Here is a 15,015-nt window from a genome sequence, read left to right as displayed (position 1 = left end):
TCTGTAATAGCTCTGGTCAGTGTGTGTAAAATCGTATTAACTATGTATAAAACTATCTATATAACTAACTAGCTATCAAAAATGTAGTGAAGTAAAGGGTAAAAATGGAAATCTCAGTGGAGCGGAAGTGTGAAGAAACGCGTTAGAGCTTCATTTAAACGCAGCAATATACATACTTTCCAGTATTTGTCTTCGCCACAAGATGGCGCCGTTTCACACCTCACAGCCCATCCCACTTTATATTTTCTTCCTAACGTGCTATGAGTTTAGTAAAGCTAACCTTGATGCTTCACAATATAGCTTCCTGAATACGCCGAAAAAGGGTTAAACTTGTAACCATAGGTCACAATTTAGCTTCCTGGTTATGCTGAAAATATGAAGTTATAAACATCTTACATTTTATTCGTGAGCTATTGTACATTTTCAATTTAAGTTTGAATGTAGCTTGCTCACAGGTGTATGGTATTGTCTTTTTTAAAAGGACCGCGAATTTGCTTTTGTTCTGAAACGGCGTCTAGAGCGGAAGTCGCCTCGTTACTTCCTCCAACTTTACGCAGTTTGACTGGGTCACGCTGCAAATCCAGCCGGATGTTTTGCGTCGCCAGTATGTGATGGGAACATTTGGGTTTCGTTTTGTTTGTTTTTTTTTTTGTTAATCACAAAGCTAATCGCGCGGCTCCAGCGGCGGCCCTTGACCAGATGAGTACCCACAAGCAGCGTTAGCAGATCGGACTTGTTAGCCGGGAAGAGCCGCAGGTTGGTGTGGGCGAAAGCTGCAGAGAGGTCGTGACGGTGTTGCTTTGCAGCGCCCGTGCACGCCCCTGCGCGTTCACCCAACATTCATCATATAGTTTCTGTGGCTTCAACAGGCGAGGCGACGGGGATGCTGTTGTTTATCACCCGTTTGACTCGAAATATATGAGGAAAAATGCAAAGGAGAGGAAACGGAGTTGGTTCGGCGTGCAGTGAAGGAGGCCCGAGCAAAAACAACAGCTTCCACCAGTTGTCCGTTCTGTTCGCAGATGATTTCATGTTGTCCCCGTCTTGTCTTTTCTCCACCTGTCTCGTGTTCGTGTCCGCGTGCTCCGCCCGTCTGACTGACGCGTGTTTTTGCCGCACGCTGGTCGGAAGTGGCTCCCTGAGGATCGGAGCAGAAGCGGCGGTCCAGGCTTGGGTTGAGAGCTTGTGATGGGCTGAGGGGTGGGGTCGGTGGTTGGTTAGGGCTGAGCAGAGTCCCAGCAGCTGGCTTTTTTATGTCATCCTGACCTTAAACCGTTAAGTGTGGAGACTGGAGAATATGGCTGCTGTCATCACATCTCCAAAGGGCCGTTTGTAATCCAGTCATCTCATATCTACACACGCACATCAGTCATTAATTTCACTTTATAGAATAAAAAACATCACTTTTCATCTCATTCTCGCTACTATTTTTAAAGATTTATCCGCCAAATCCACTCCAGAGAAACTGACAAAATAGCGATTAATCGGATATCCGTTTTACTGATTGATCATGCTTTCCCCCTCAAACAAAAAAATGCCACATGTTCCTGCTTAGTTGTGAGAATTTGCTGTTTTTGTTGTTGTTTTGAGTGATTGTAAACGGAATATTGGAAGGTTTTTGATGGTTAGTCGAGCAAAGGCAAGCAATTTCAACTTCTGCTTAACTCTTAAGTCAAAAAAAAAATTTATAGAAAATTAGATTCAAGCAACTGAGGATTTAGTTGTTTGTTTTTGAACGTCTCTGCTGTTGATCCTGTTGGCGCTGCGGTTGTCAGGGGCAACGCTCACCTGTTTGCTGGGACAGATGGTGTACAGAGGTCTCCTCCTCTGATACCGTGCAGATACCTTATCTCTCTCGAAACATGCTCTTATTTAATCAGGCTGTTGTTTTGTCTTATTTTTAATTTGCTCCTTTTCTTTCCACATTTGGTGCACTGCTGGTGTGCAGTTTGGTTGGCCTGCAGCTAAATAATTTGTCTGGAAGACGATCAGAAACGTCGGAAGCTATTTTGATAATGAATTGGTTTGGTTCATTAGTTTTGCCTTTGTGCTGTTGTATCTTTACCTGAAAAGTTAATACATTTGGGCTTCCATAGAAGGTCATTTGTGCTACTCTGCTTGGCTCTTCATTTAGTCTAATATGAACCTGCTATATTTTCTTCTCTGGTTTGTTCGGTGCATTTTGTTGCAAAAGCAAGTGATGCTGTCAGGATCATTTGAGGTCTACATCTTCCAACTTGTTGCACTGATTTCCAGAATTCCGCCGCATACTGGAGCCACAAGCCACATATTGTGTGCATATTCAAGTAGTGTCTACTAGGTCTCACATTTAAGGACTCGCAAACATTTTTGGCTGGAGTGAACAATTGATTGATCGAGATTTTGATTGACACGACTCCAGATTGTCTTATTTGCACCCCGTAATCCCATAAAAGACGGAAAGGCAAAGATTTGTGCTTCCGAGTCATCTGCCCGAAGTGTGCTTCAACAATGAGGAACACGTCCCCTCCTCATACTCACTGGGACATAAAACTTTTTCATGTCCCTTAACCCCCCTCCACACACACACACTTGTCCTTTCTCCCTTTCAGCCTCAGCCACACTCTCCTCTTTTCCTCTTGCACTCTCTTAAAGGCCACGCAAAGTCTTTCAGCCAGCCTCGGTCTTCTTTTTGTTTTGTTTTGTTTTGAAGCCCCCCCCCTCCCCCCCCAGCCCTTTTCTACCACCGCCCTCAGCTCCGAGACAAAAGAGAGGAGAGTGACTGTGGTGCTCTGTAGCCAGGTGTTCTCCATTGCTGCCCCGGGGCTGTAATAGCACCAGCCCTCACGCTGCAGCTGCCCTCCCCAGCCTCCCATTGTGGAGCCCTATTGTTCAGCCGCCCACCCCTCGTTGATTCATCGGCCACACAGGGGAGGCCCTTTCAGACTGAGGAGAGGAGCGGAGTGTGTGTGTGTGTGTGTGTGCTGGTGCGCGTTGAGTACGCGTGCCTTGGGGAAACTGGGTGTCACAGCCACTCCCTTCCTCCTCCTCCTCCTCCTCCTCCTCCTCCTCCTCTCCCCCGTGTCTGTGCGCTTCATTGTCAGGCCGCTCTGCTCCGATTGGAGGAGAAGCAGCCACTCTGAACGAGGGAATGGCAGACATTGTTGGTCCATCTGTTCTGCCACTCATTGTGGAACTTGCCTGCTACTGTGGAGGAAAAAAAAAAAAGATACAGCTCTGGAGGACACAGCGAGGACAGAGTTGGACGCTCTGCTGGACCTGCATCAGTCTCGGATGTGGCTGCTGGGGAGAACTTTAGGACTTTTACACCTGCACTGTTTTATCAATCTGTTTTTTTAAAGGATTTAAATATGCGGAAATGAGCTAATCCACTTCTCTTCATTGTTTATTGGTCTTTTGAAGTCTGGTAAGTCTCCACCTGTCTGCCTGTAACCTGACTTTTTTTTTGGCTCGTGTGTTATGCGATGATCCTTCTTAAAAAGACAACTGATAACTTGGACCAATGAGATGATGCTCAAGTTACAGTGTGGAAGTGGCGCCTGTAAAAACATGTCGCCGGGCTGCGTGCTAACATAAATGGGCTCGGGTCATGAGTAACTCACGTCGAGAAGCTGGGAACATTGAACGGGAAGTGGATGAAGTCCGGTTTCCGCTGCATGCCGAGTGCTTTGAGTGATATGAAACAGTCCGACCGCAGGACACGTTAGAAGAAACGTCGGTGCGCAGCCACAAGCCGTGACAGTTTGCAACACTGGACTGCAGCTGCCTGAACTCTGCTTCGGTCTGCAGCTGTCACAGCGGCCCTGCAGTTGTTTGGATTTGAGTGCGGTCTTGTGTTGGGATGAAACTTGAGTGTGTGTGTGCTGGAGTGGGTGGGTTGGTGGGGGTGTGTGAACAAAAAGCAAGCTTCTTCTTATCTCGGTCACATGAGGATGGAGGAGGCGAAATAGTGCCTTTTGGCTGAAGATGTTGGCTTCACAAAGTATGTGTGTGTGTGTGTGTGTGTGTGTGTGTTAGTGGAGGGGAGACACTAGTTGCAAGTACCGCTCAGCCGACATCTGTTGCCCTGCTGGTGGGGAAAGCCGAGCGCGCCATCTAGATGGCACACACACACACACACACACACACACACACACACACACACACACAGGCTGATTATTCTGCCTGGGACTGCCCCCCACCATTCATACAATAAGTTTTGCACAGTGTCGAGTGTGCAGCGATACACTGCCAGACACCAGACCCCTTCCACACACACCCCCCCCTGCACACACACACACACTCACACACACAAAGCTCCCACATACAAAGCGCTGTAAGGACTGCGTTACATATTCATTACGGCCTCCATCAAAGCCACCAGTGCTGCTGTGCGATGTTTGAAAGATGCAGCCACTCGGTTTGGGGTTTGGTCCGTTAAAGACGGGGCCTGATTTGGGGGATTCCACAAAAGCCCTGAATGCATCATACTGTGGGGCCTGGACCACACTAGGAGAATTTAAAGCCCCTAACTATGAAAAGACTCCCATTTAATCAGGTGGCATTAAACGGTGACAAGCACAGTGTTCATATTTCTGCCATTAAGCAGCTAGAAACTACAGGATTATGATCAGATTTGTCCAGACTGTGGAAAAAAAAAAGGGGGGGGGATTAATGTGACACAGCAGCACCAGCTGCTCTGAAGTGACAAAGTGCACTCCTGACTCTTCGCAAAATCAAATGACTGTTGAAGATAATTTACCTTATGTTTGACAGAGCTGCATATATCCCAAGTCTTTTATGTATTTGCACATATTTAGTTGAATAATTATGGGAAACGAGAGTCTGGAATAATGTGATGGGCACTTTTCCGCTGTTTCCCGACCAATCCATCGTTTGTGACGATAATCAGCAGAGTAGCTCATGATGAAAATAACGATTAGCTGCAGATGGGTCTGAATCTGTGTGGCTTACCGCTTTGGCTAAACAGTTTTCTGCAGGGAAACCCCTGAAAAATCCATCACCATCAATGCTGTATGTAGTAGTTTTGTTGGTGGCCACTGACAGTTGGTGGCCCCCTGTTCAGATTAAGGCTGGCTATTGTTTGAAATATTCAGTTAGAAGAAAGAAAGAAGAAAGAGTTTCACTCAGTCAAAAGATGAAAAGTTGGCAAAATGTTAAATGAAATCGAGAGCTTCCTGACTGGAGAATATGCAGTGAGTCTGACCTACTGTATTGGGTTTTTTCTGTTTGTTTGTTTTTTTTAAATTAAATATTAATCTGCTGTGTTGGAACGATGAATCGATTTATAAACTGTCTGAAACTTGTGAAAAACGCTCGTCACCATTTCCCAGGGACACAGTCCAAAATCTAAACACTCTTCAGTTACTATTGTAAATGATAGTTAATTAAATTTAAGAAGCTGGAAAGAGCGAATATTGAACATTTTATTTTTATAGGACTTTATAGGACTCGAATCGAATATCAAAATTTTCTTTTGATCGACCAATCAATTAGTCGACTTACCGATGCAGCTCTGATCTGACCTCTTACGTTAGTTTTTGATAACCTGGAGGAAGTGACACATTTTGATTGGTGGTAATGAGGTTTTATTTAGGGATACAGACATGCTTCTCTCACACCATGCGGACATTCTCCCAAAATGTCATTTGGTCATGTAGTTTTGCTTTTCTAAAAGGCTTCTTTGATACCTCAAGACCTCCGCTGTGGTTGGATAGCAGTTTCTTTTGCTTACGTCTTTCCACAGAGTCGCGGGTGTAATGTCGGCTCTGCGTCGACGTGCTGCTTGTGCTTCGGCTGGATGATGTCAGTCTTTTAGAGAAACTCAATCGGAAAGGTAGTTCGGCTGTGTCGGTTCAGATCACAACAGATTAGAGTGCGCATGAAATGTTCCCAAAAGCCTCAATCTCTTCACAGCACTATGAGTCACTTTGTGAGGCAGGCATGTGTGTGTGTATGTTCATGGGCACCATGAACGCCCACACTGGTTGATGCCAAGGCCAGTCCTAATCACTCCTGCGGGTCTGTTGCTGTCTTGGGAGGGAGGGTGGGTTGCCAGTTAGGCACACTTTAAGCCCATCCCTCCCCCACACCAGACCTTTTTGTATTGTGTGTGTGTGGAAGGTGGGTCGCCGGCTGAACGGCACAGCCTCTGTCTTGGCATTTGGAAAGGAGAATGCTTTCAACAGCTGTAGCTTAGCAACAGTAGCTCAGCCGCGTTGCTAGGCAGCCCTTTTTCATAAAATGCGCACTCAGCCCCCACCCCACCACCACCATCTTTAAGTCACTTCCCCTTCCATCATCTGTTTGGTCCAGATAACGGGAGTTTGAGTTATTTCTGTGGTTTGTAACATGCTCAATTCCAACCAAAGTCTCACTGTGAATTTGTTGAATTTCCTTATATTGTGTAATCGCGTTTATTTGCTGAAAGACACACATTAGCGGTGAAATATACAACCATGTACAGTTGGGAGTTTAAAGCAGATTTTAACTGTTTCCTGTCTGAAAAACACTACGCCTGTTTCTAGGGGTTAACCTATTAGTTTCATGATGCAAGATCAACTTTCCAAAGTGCTCCTTGTAATTTGTATCCAGCTAAAACCTTTGGCACCAATCAGATTAGTCTAACCAGATTTCATGGCCCTGCTTGAACTCAATACGTTTTGGGGGGGGGCTCCATAGCCTCACAGCTGAGTGACTCCACCACCCCAGTGTGAAGAAGCATATGGACCTTAATTATCTGTTAGCCCCATTGCTAACGGCTTGCTGTGTTGTTTTTTTTTTTTAAAGGTTCACCCTCTGTTGCCCCTTAGATTAATGTGCTGTGGCATGGCCCTTTAAAAACACACTGGGGCCAGACTGAAAAGAAAAAAAAAAAACGCGGGAGTCCATTAATTAGAGTGAGAGGCCCCATGGGCTCTTTGTGTAAGCCAGTCTACATCTCGGTGAAGTCCCCGAATGGCCGCGACAGCCAGTCAGAGCCAGTGTAAACAGCATGAGCTCAGAGCCACGTCATGTCTGTGAGGCTTAGGCGAAACATTTTCCTAGCAAAATAAAGGTGAAAAAGTCAGATTTTCCTAAAATAACTGTCAGTGTTGACTCTAAATTATCATGTAACAACACAAACGGAATGCAAATTCTCACTCTGCAAATGATCTCCCAGGAATTTAAGTGGGCTGGTGGCTTTTGTGTATATATTTATATATATATGTCCCCCGCTGAGCCGTTTTAGAGCCCACAATAGTACGTATCTCATACTCAGTCCCCCTTCCTGTCTCTTTCTTCAGGCACCCATGAGTCAAGCTTTGTGAGAGGGCAGCGGTCGGCCCCCTGTGCTGGATGTCTGTGAAAGATCCATGGGCCAAAAGGACCATGTGGAGGCAGGAGCAGGCCACATCCTCGACCTGGGGCTGGATTTGGAGTATCTCCACGTAGCAGGGGCTGACCGGCAGGCTGGCGGCGGTGACGGACCCCCTGCTATGGAGGAGCAGGGGGAGAGCTCCGGCAACAGCGGAACCGCCGATACCCCTCCGCTGGTGGCGGCGGTGGTGGTGGTGGAGGAAAATGTGGGTTCTGATGCAGAGTGCGAGCCGGCGACGGGAGACAGTGCTGTCCTTACTGCTGGCACCGACCCCAGTGAAGGAGAGGGAGGGTCGACTCCTAGTAAGAACGCCCACCAGCCGCTTTGTCGGACCCAGTGTGTGGACTTAGGCGCTGAGGGTCCTCCTGAGCCCCCATGCGAGCTCTCGTTGGAACTCAAACGCGAAACCCCTGTCCGGTCCTCACCAAGCTCCCCTTGTAAGCACCCGCCTGGGCCTCTGTCCAATCCCTCTACGTTGGAACCGGCGTCCGAGGCCAACGGGAAGGAGTACCGGGCTAAGCTGGAGTTTGCCTTGAAACTGGGCTACTCTGAGGAGACCGTGCGACTGGTGCTGTCCAAGCTTGGCCCCGACACCCTCATCAATGACATACTGGGAGAGCTGGTCAAACTGGGCACCAAGTCGGACAGCGAGCAGCCGGCTCGAACGTTAGCCTCTACCTCGTCATCGTCATCCTCTTCTTCCTCTTGCGGCTGCTCTGATTTGCTGGATAGCCAGAGGTCCGACTCGCCTTGTCCATCAGAGTCCCTGTGTGACCAGGACAACCTGCGACCGATAGTGGTGGATGGCAGTAATGTAGCCATGAGGTGAGCAGGCTATGTCTTTTATCGATACCACATAGCAGATTTTACATCATAACGTATGTGTTTTAGAGCTGAAGATTTGGGACCTGCGTCAAAACCCAAAAATATTTATCACCTCTTAATTATGTTCTGTAGCCATGGCAACAAGGAAGTGTTTTCCTGCCAGGGCATCCAGCTGGCTGTAGATTGGTTCCTAGAGCGTGGCCATCATGACATCACAGTGTTTGTCCCTGCATGGAGGAAAGAGCAGTCCCGCCCCGATGCCCCAATAACAGGTCAGTGTGCACACACACACACATTTGCAGTCACTAAATATTATTCCAGCACACCATCTTTCTCAACCTCACCGCGACACACCCTCTTCCACGCTCAGATCAGGAGATCTTGCGTCGTCTAGAGAAGGAAAAGATCCTGGTCTTCACTCCTTCGCGGCGAGTCCAAGGTCGGCGTGTGGTTTGCTATGACGACCGCTTCATTGTCAAGCTGGCCTATGAGTCAGACGGCATCATCGTCTCCAACGATAACTACCGAGACCTGGCTAATGAGAAACCTGAGTGGAAGAAGTTTATCGATGAGCGGCTGCTCATGTATTCCTTTGTCAATGACAAGTAAGTACGGATGGATCCATGAGGGGCAGACTTAGTCAGTAGTGACATTTATGCCTTTAATTTTCAACTCAGAGATCCCTGTTACAGATCACCTTTCATATCTCATTCCTTGCTATAATCACATCTGACATTTTGGTGGAACATTTCACTTGTTTTGAAAAGGAGAATTACAGCGTATTTTATTCTGCACATTGAATCCCTTTACACCTTTAAAATGAGAACTCTAACCAAAAGAGTAACTTCTAACTTGTTGTCTTGTAATTGTCTCATTCTTTCTAAACCTCCCTTTCTCAGATTCATGCCCCCAGATGACCCCCTTGGTCGTCATGGCCCCAGCTTAGACAACTTCCTGAGGAAAAGACCCGTCATGCCTGAGCAGAAGAAACAGCCTTGCCCATATGGTAACATAAAATAATCAACAAGTGCAAATCTGACTGAGAACATTGTGTATGTTTGTCATGCTGGTGGCGCTTTTTTGAAATATTTGAACGATTGCGCAGGTTACATATTGACTTATGCTGCATAATGTTTGTTTGGAGCATCTTTGTAATTATTATGTAGTGAAACTGAAGACATTCTGTCTGTTTGCTCCAGGAAAGAAGTGCACTTACGGCCACAAGTGTAAGTACTATCACCCGGAAAGAGGTGCTCAGCCTCAGCGTGCTGTGGCTGATGAGCTGCGTGCCAGTGCCAAGACCAGTGTCACCACAAAAAACCAGGGAGACGCCGGGCTGGTGAAGAGCCACAGCGTGCCAGCTGGCAGCATCGAGGCAAAAAAAGGCGCACCGAAAAGGCAGTCGGACCCGAGTATCCGAGCTCTGTCGTACAGCGATGCCGAGGAGAAACTGCTGACCAAAGGGAGGGCGGAAATCCAGAGGACCAGTATGTGTGGCAGTAGCAGTAGCTGCAGTGGGAGTACAACCATGTCTCCGGCCCCAGAAGGCGGCCCTCCTGCCGGTCTGAACCTTCCCCAAGACCAGCAGTCCAGAGCAGCGACTCCTCACGGTTTACCAGCCTCCGGCCATGACCTCTACCCTCACTGTGAGTCTCCAGACTTGAGCTACTACTCAGTAACACGTGCTTACTCAGGCCTGAGCCTGTCCACCAGACGGAGCCCGGACTGTCGCTTTCCAAATGACACGGACCTGCGGCTGGGCTCAATGGGCTCGGCCGGCTCCGAATGCGGCAGCGAAAGCAGCGTGAGTTGCGGCAGCAGCTGCGACTCTTACAGTGAGAGGTCGTTTCCTGCATGCCCCCCCGACGCCTTACTGGAAGACGGCATCCATTTCGCTAATCCCCACAACCGGCTGTATCCCCATCACACCCCGTCAAACCACGAACTCTGTGGCCTTCATCCTGCTGAGTACACAAATATCCAACACAGCCACTCATCCAATACTGGAGTACACAGCTACCACCTGAGTGTGGCACGTGGGCAGAGCTGTGCTCACGATCAGCCTCCACCAGAGGCTCCCCCAAAGCGCCCTCTGTACCCCTTACCCCCTCACCTCCAGCACCAGCCGCTCGCTGCACGCTCCAGCTGCCCAGGCGACTACCATTCTCTACCCCAGTCCAACCCGCACCCTCCTGGCTCCCCTCTTGGCCGCTGCCTGGCCCCAACACGAGCAGAGAGTGTGTCAGACTCACATCTGTATGAACACATCTCCACGTCGCACCATCACCACAGGGCAAAAGCTCTGTCCAGCTGGGACACATACTACAGACAGCCTGCACTGCCTCCGTCCAGGTATGAGCCGTCTGCCTATCAGAGCCTGCCGGACACACGCCAGTCATCCTGGCACGCTCCTCCCTGGCAGCAGGATGGCTACGCCCAGCACCACTCCTCTCACCCAGCTCTCCACCCATCCCCTACACATTACTTAAACCACCCACCGCCTCCAGCCCACTCTCCTCACCCGCCTCATCCATCCAGCACCCCGCTCCCGCCATATCCGCCACACAGCACTCACCTTTCAGTGCCCTCCCACGCTCCTCCTCCCTCCTACATGACACAGCACCCAGAATCCCCAGCACACAGCCGCTACGGGGACGTGAGGGAGAAAGCGTACGTCAACCTGTGCAACATCTTCCCCTCGGAGCTGGTGAGCCGCGTGATGGCAAGGAGCCCCCACATCACGGATCCCCAGGAACTGGCGGCCGCCATCCTCGCAGAGAAAGCCCAAACAGGCTACTGACGAATGAATGAAAATGTAAGCTCCCGTTTGAACAAAACTGCAGTTACATAGGAAACAGGAAAACATCAACTGTGGGCGGTTTGCATCAGAGCATCAGGACTTTGCCTTTGCAACACTTGAAAGCATGCTGGGTTTGCATGGTGGAATTTTAGACGCCGATGCTTTTGGATTGTCTGCCAGGGGAGCTTTTTCTTTTCTTATGACATTAATGAAACAACGCTCAAGTTTCAAGGATATAAAAATGCCGTAGCTCAGCTCTGGTCACTGTGCAGCGACAGCGAAATCAGCTCAACTTTAAGAAGTGTGGAGAGAGCGAGTCATTTGACAAAATGTGTGACTTTGAGAAAAAAGTGCAACTCGTGGCGATAGTCCAAATCTGCCCAGTTGTTCCTATTTTATTTATTTAGTAGCTTATTATATTTTTCACACTATCACATGCAAGACTTGTTATGCATCAAATTCAAAAGGCACTTTTTGGTTTTACAGCCGGATCATGAATTGGTATCCCATGCATCAAATATGACTGATATGAAGGATTATTAAATCACTTCAGCTGCGTTTATGGCCAGAATTTAATTTGTAGGCAGACTATGCACACTTTATGTGCACTGTATGCTGTACTTACTCTCAGATCTGAGTCAAACTATGTTTGAAAATATTTTTTTTTTCTTCCATGTGTGAAGTGCCAGGCAGGGTTTTCTAAAGTACCACAGATAATTATTTAAACTTTATTCGATTTGTGATTTTCTTAATTTGTTACGTGGCAAATCCCGGTCTGGTGTTCCATTATCACATGGCAGTTTCAAACTACTTCTTTGCTGAGGTCTGTGTACTATATTGATCTCTTTGTGTGTGTTGTGTGGCCATTTGTGGGGATTTTTTTGTTGTTGTTGTTGTTGTTTTTTGTTTTTCCAAGCTGATAAAAATGGGTGTCTGAAAGCTGGTCGTCTTATTTGAGATGACGTCAGTATTTTGGTCAGAGTTGTAGCTGTAGAGATGGGTGACCCTGTCGTGTGTACCTTAGTTTTAGTAAGGGACATCTCTCTCTCTCTTTCTCTCTCTCTCTCTATCTCTCTCTCTGGCCCTTTATTTTGGGTCAACTCTGGCATCTGCTACAGACAGAGAACATGTGAAATCAAACATGTATGTATTGTAAATATATTTAACAGGTTCCCCTGCTGTGCTTTTGGCTAACAGTGTCTACTTTTGTCTGTAGCAGATCCCAGCTGAATCCATGCTAGACGGAGAAAAACCTTGTTTGATACAAATTGTATCATGAACTAAGTCGCTGATGTTATATACAGTACATGGACTTGTTGATCTGTATTTATCAAACACTCTTGATGTATTGCCATATGATGAAGTGCATTTGACAACAGTTATGTTCCAATCGAGATGTTCCAACTTTTAATCTTGTGGAAATTGCATAAAGACAATTATTTCACATATATTATGAAACGGAAGGAGTTGTCTGCCTACTATGTTTAGGTGTCACAACTTCTTTATCTGCGCTTTTGGGTTTGAAGCTGGCTTATTTTCTACAGGAGCTCCAATTGAATCATGCGTGAGAAATATCGTTTGGTTTACTGCTTAACTTGCCCAAAATTACAAAGCAGTAATTTAAGTCTGTTTTCAGAGAGGTTGGGGTTCATTTTTTTAGCTTCTAGTCAGGAAGTAGATAAACTTTAAAGTAAAAAAGGTTGAAAAATTGATTTTTATCATTAACTAATCCATTGTTTCTATTATATTATAAAAATTTAGTTGATAGACCCCAACCATGTTTAATAAGTAAATATATTTGGATCAGTCCCATATCTCTTGGTGGCCATTTTGGGTGGTGGCCAATGTTTGTAATACTCTGCTAAAGCTCTACCTGCAAATATTTTATATATATATATATATATATATATATGTATGTATAAGTATATACCAGTATACCCAGTCAGTAAAATCTTCAGCTGCATAAATGTAACAGAAGTCCAGCTTGCTAACATGGCCACATTTTGTTACAGTGTGGTAGCTTGAAATAAATTACATATAAATGAAGAAAATATCACAACTTTGCCACACAAGAAAAACAGTAACTTCTGATAGAACCCTTACGTGGCTAACGCTAACATTTCCTGGTATCATATGTGCTGGATTGTAGTTAGACCTAGGTATATGGGCAGATTAAAATGTTAGCCAATCTGGATTCTTGGGATTATGTTTTAATAATTTAGTAATCAATAATTAATGTCTGTCAGGTTCTAACTGGTTAAGCAGCTGTACTTAGCTTGGTTGTACTTGATCAAGTGGAGCCCAACCAACGCGTGAAACAAGTTCAAAATGGCCACCAAGGAACTAAAAGTCTCCTGAATGAGCTCGTCATACAGATCATCACAAGCCAGCTACGTAAAGCCCACTGATTTCTTTCCTGTCCAACGTGTCACATTGTACAAATAATGAATAATTGTACGATAACACATGCTGTCGATGAGAGAACCTTTGTGTGTACTGAAGAAGCGCCTTCTCTCTGGCCTCCTGGCACTGTGTGTCAGTGTGGCACCTGAGCGTGGGCCTAAAGTAATGCCTCTTCATGGCATTGTGCTTATGACACATCCAATACTCTGAACTATGTTCAGCTAACTGTTATGCATGTTTTGATTTGTTTTGGTTTCTGCATGTTTCCTTGTGTTTAATTTGTGTACATAGCTGTGTTTTCGTCCTGGAAGTTTGCCTTGCCATTACTGTGAAATAACACTAACTGTTAAGATACCAGCTAGATCTACTCACTCTCCACAGTGGCTTGTTGTTTGGCACATTTTTGTTTTATTGCATACAGGCTATCAGTTAGTATTGATTTCAATTGTTCAAATTATTATTTTTTTTCTATAAGGTCTGACAGGAAGCATGTTTTGGAATGCATCCCAGTTTTCACCAAATTTGCTGTTTGCTTTGGAAGTGCACTCTGCCATAGATAGGGAAACCATTATGATAAATTTAATTGTGTGTTGTAGATATTACAATGATATACATGGCAGTATGGTCTAACAGGATGAAAACCCTCAATTTCAAATTAAATTTACATTTTGCGTGTAATTGAGTGTAATATTCTCACCTGTAACTGTGATTGTCCATTAAAGAGAGTACTACTTATAAATGTTGTATGCATCAACATTGTAGTAGTTGCAAAAAGTTTGCTTCAAGTGTCTACCCCAATGCTAGTATGCAGTATTACCACTTATTACAATTGTCTGAAATTCCTTCAAAAGCCCTGTGTGCTTTGAACAATTTCTACCATTATTTTCCTGTAACAGTAATAACATACTTAGTAATGCTTAGTATTAATAACAGTACTTTTCTTATGCCAGTTTTTAAAGTTGCTGCAGGTTTTTCCATCAAAATTGAAATTGGAGGTGAAATTACTGGTCCATTAGACAATTACTCAGTATACAGGAGCTTTCCTAGTGGGTGTGTTACCTCAGATCAGGGGTAAGATTCACCTCTTATATGACAACGAACGGTTTCGCAAAGCCAAGACAACACTGTCAAGCCTCTGACAAGTCAAAGCCTGGACTTAAACCCCACTGATAATCTGTGGAAAGACCTTAGAGATCAGCACATCACACTTCACTCTGGCACCCGACCAAAATGACAGGTTTTTCAACAAACCGGCTGTAAACAGCACTGATTCATCAATACATTGACTTGTTGGTCAGTCTTTTACAGCTGTAAACTATTTTGGATTCTGGACTTTTGGTTAGATAAAAGATATTGTGACGGTAATTTTCAACACTTTCTGACATTATAAAGAGCAGATGATTAACAATGAGAGTAAAGCTGGTGACAGATTCATCAGTAAAGGAAATAACATACTGAGGATGCAAAATTGGCTACGGTAGTTCAACAAAATAGAAATCATAAAGAGTATGTGCAAGTGTATCTGTAAAATATTTTTACAGATTTGTAGTAGGTCTTTTACACAATGTAGATGAATAAAAAAAGTTAATTGAACGTATTTTGTCAACGCCTATAAGACATCAAAAAA

At 45.6% G+C, this 15,015-nt stretch overlaps 1 protein-coding gene across 2 annotated transcripts; it reads left to right on the top strand.

Moving 5' to 3' along the window:
• The first annotated feature begins 553 nt into the window (after nt 1–553).
• On the top strand, nt 554–14,162 carry LOC124055451 (probable ribonuclease ZC3H12C). 2 transcript variants are annotated; one of them, XM_046382324.1, is made up of 6 exons: nt 554–756; nt 7,287–8,185; nt 8,318–8,457; nt 8,556–8,790; nt 9,085–9,191; nt 9,385–14,162. In XM_046382324.1, exons 2-6 carry the CDS (start codon nt 7,356–7,358, stop codon nt 10,983–10,985), a joined length of 2,913 nt encoding a protein of 970 aa, XP_046238280.1. In that variant the 5' UTR covers nt 554–756; nt 7,287–7,355; the 3' UTR covers nt 10,986–14,162. The 2 variants fall into 2 exon arrangements, with proteins under 2 accessions (XP_046238280.1, XP_046238281.1); XM_046382325.1 differs by lacking the exon at nt 554–756 and adding an exon at nt 2,758–3,406.
• Nucleotides 14,163–15,015: the final 853 nt, after the last annotated feature.

Source organism: Scatophagus argus, chromosome 24 (genome assembly GCF_020382885.2).
Source record: "Scatophagus argus isolate fScaArg1 chromosome 24, fScaArg1.pri, whole genome shotgun sequence".
Classification (NCBI taxonomy): Eukaryota; Metazoa; Chordata; class Actinopteri; family Scatophagidae; genus Scatophagus; species Scatophagus argus.
Note: the sequence above shows the minus strand (reverse complement) of the source record. Positions and strands in the feature narration are given on the sequence as shown.

Excerpts from the sequence above, each read along its gene's own strand:
- LOC124055451 (XM_046382324.1), top strand. The coding sequence starts at position 7,356 with ATGGGCCAAAAGGACCATGTGGAGGCAGGAGCAGGCCACATCCTCGAC. Across the intron at positions 8,458-8,555 it reads CCCCGATGCCCCAATAACAG|ATCAGGAGATCTTGCGTCGT; the intron begins GTCAGTGTGCAC and ends TTCCACGCTCAG. Across the intron at positions 9,192-9,384 it reads GAAACAGCCTTGCCCATATG|GAAAGAAGTGCACTTACGGC; the intron begins GTAACATAAAAT and ends TGTTTGCTCCAG.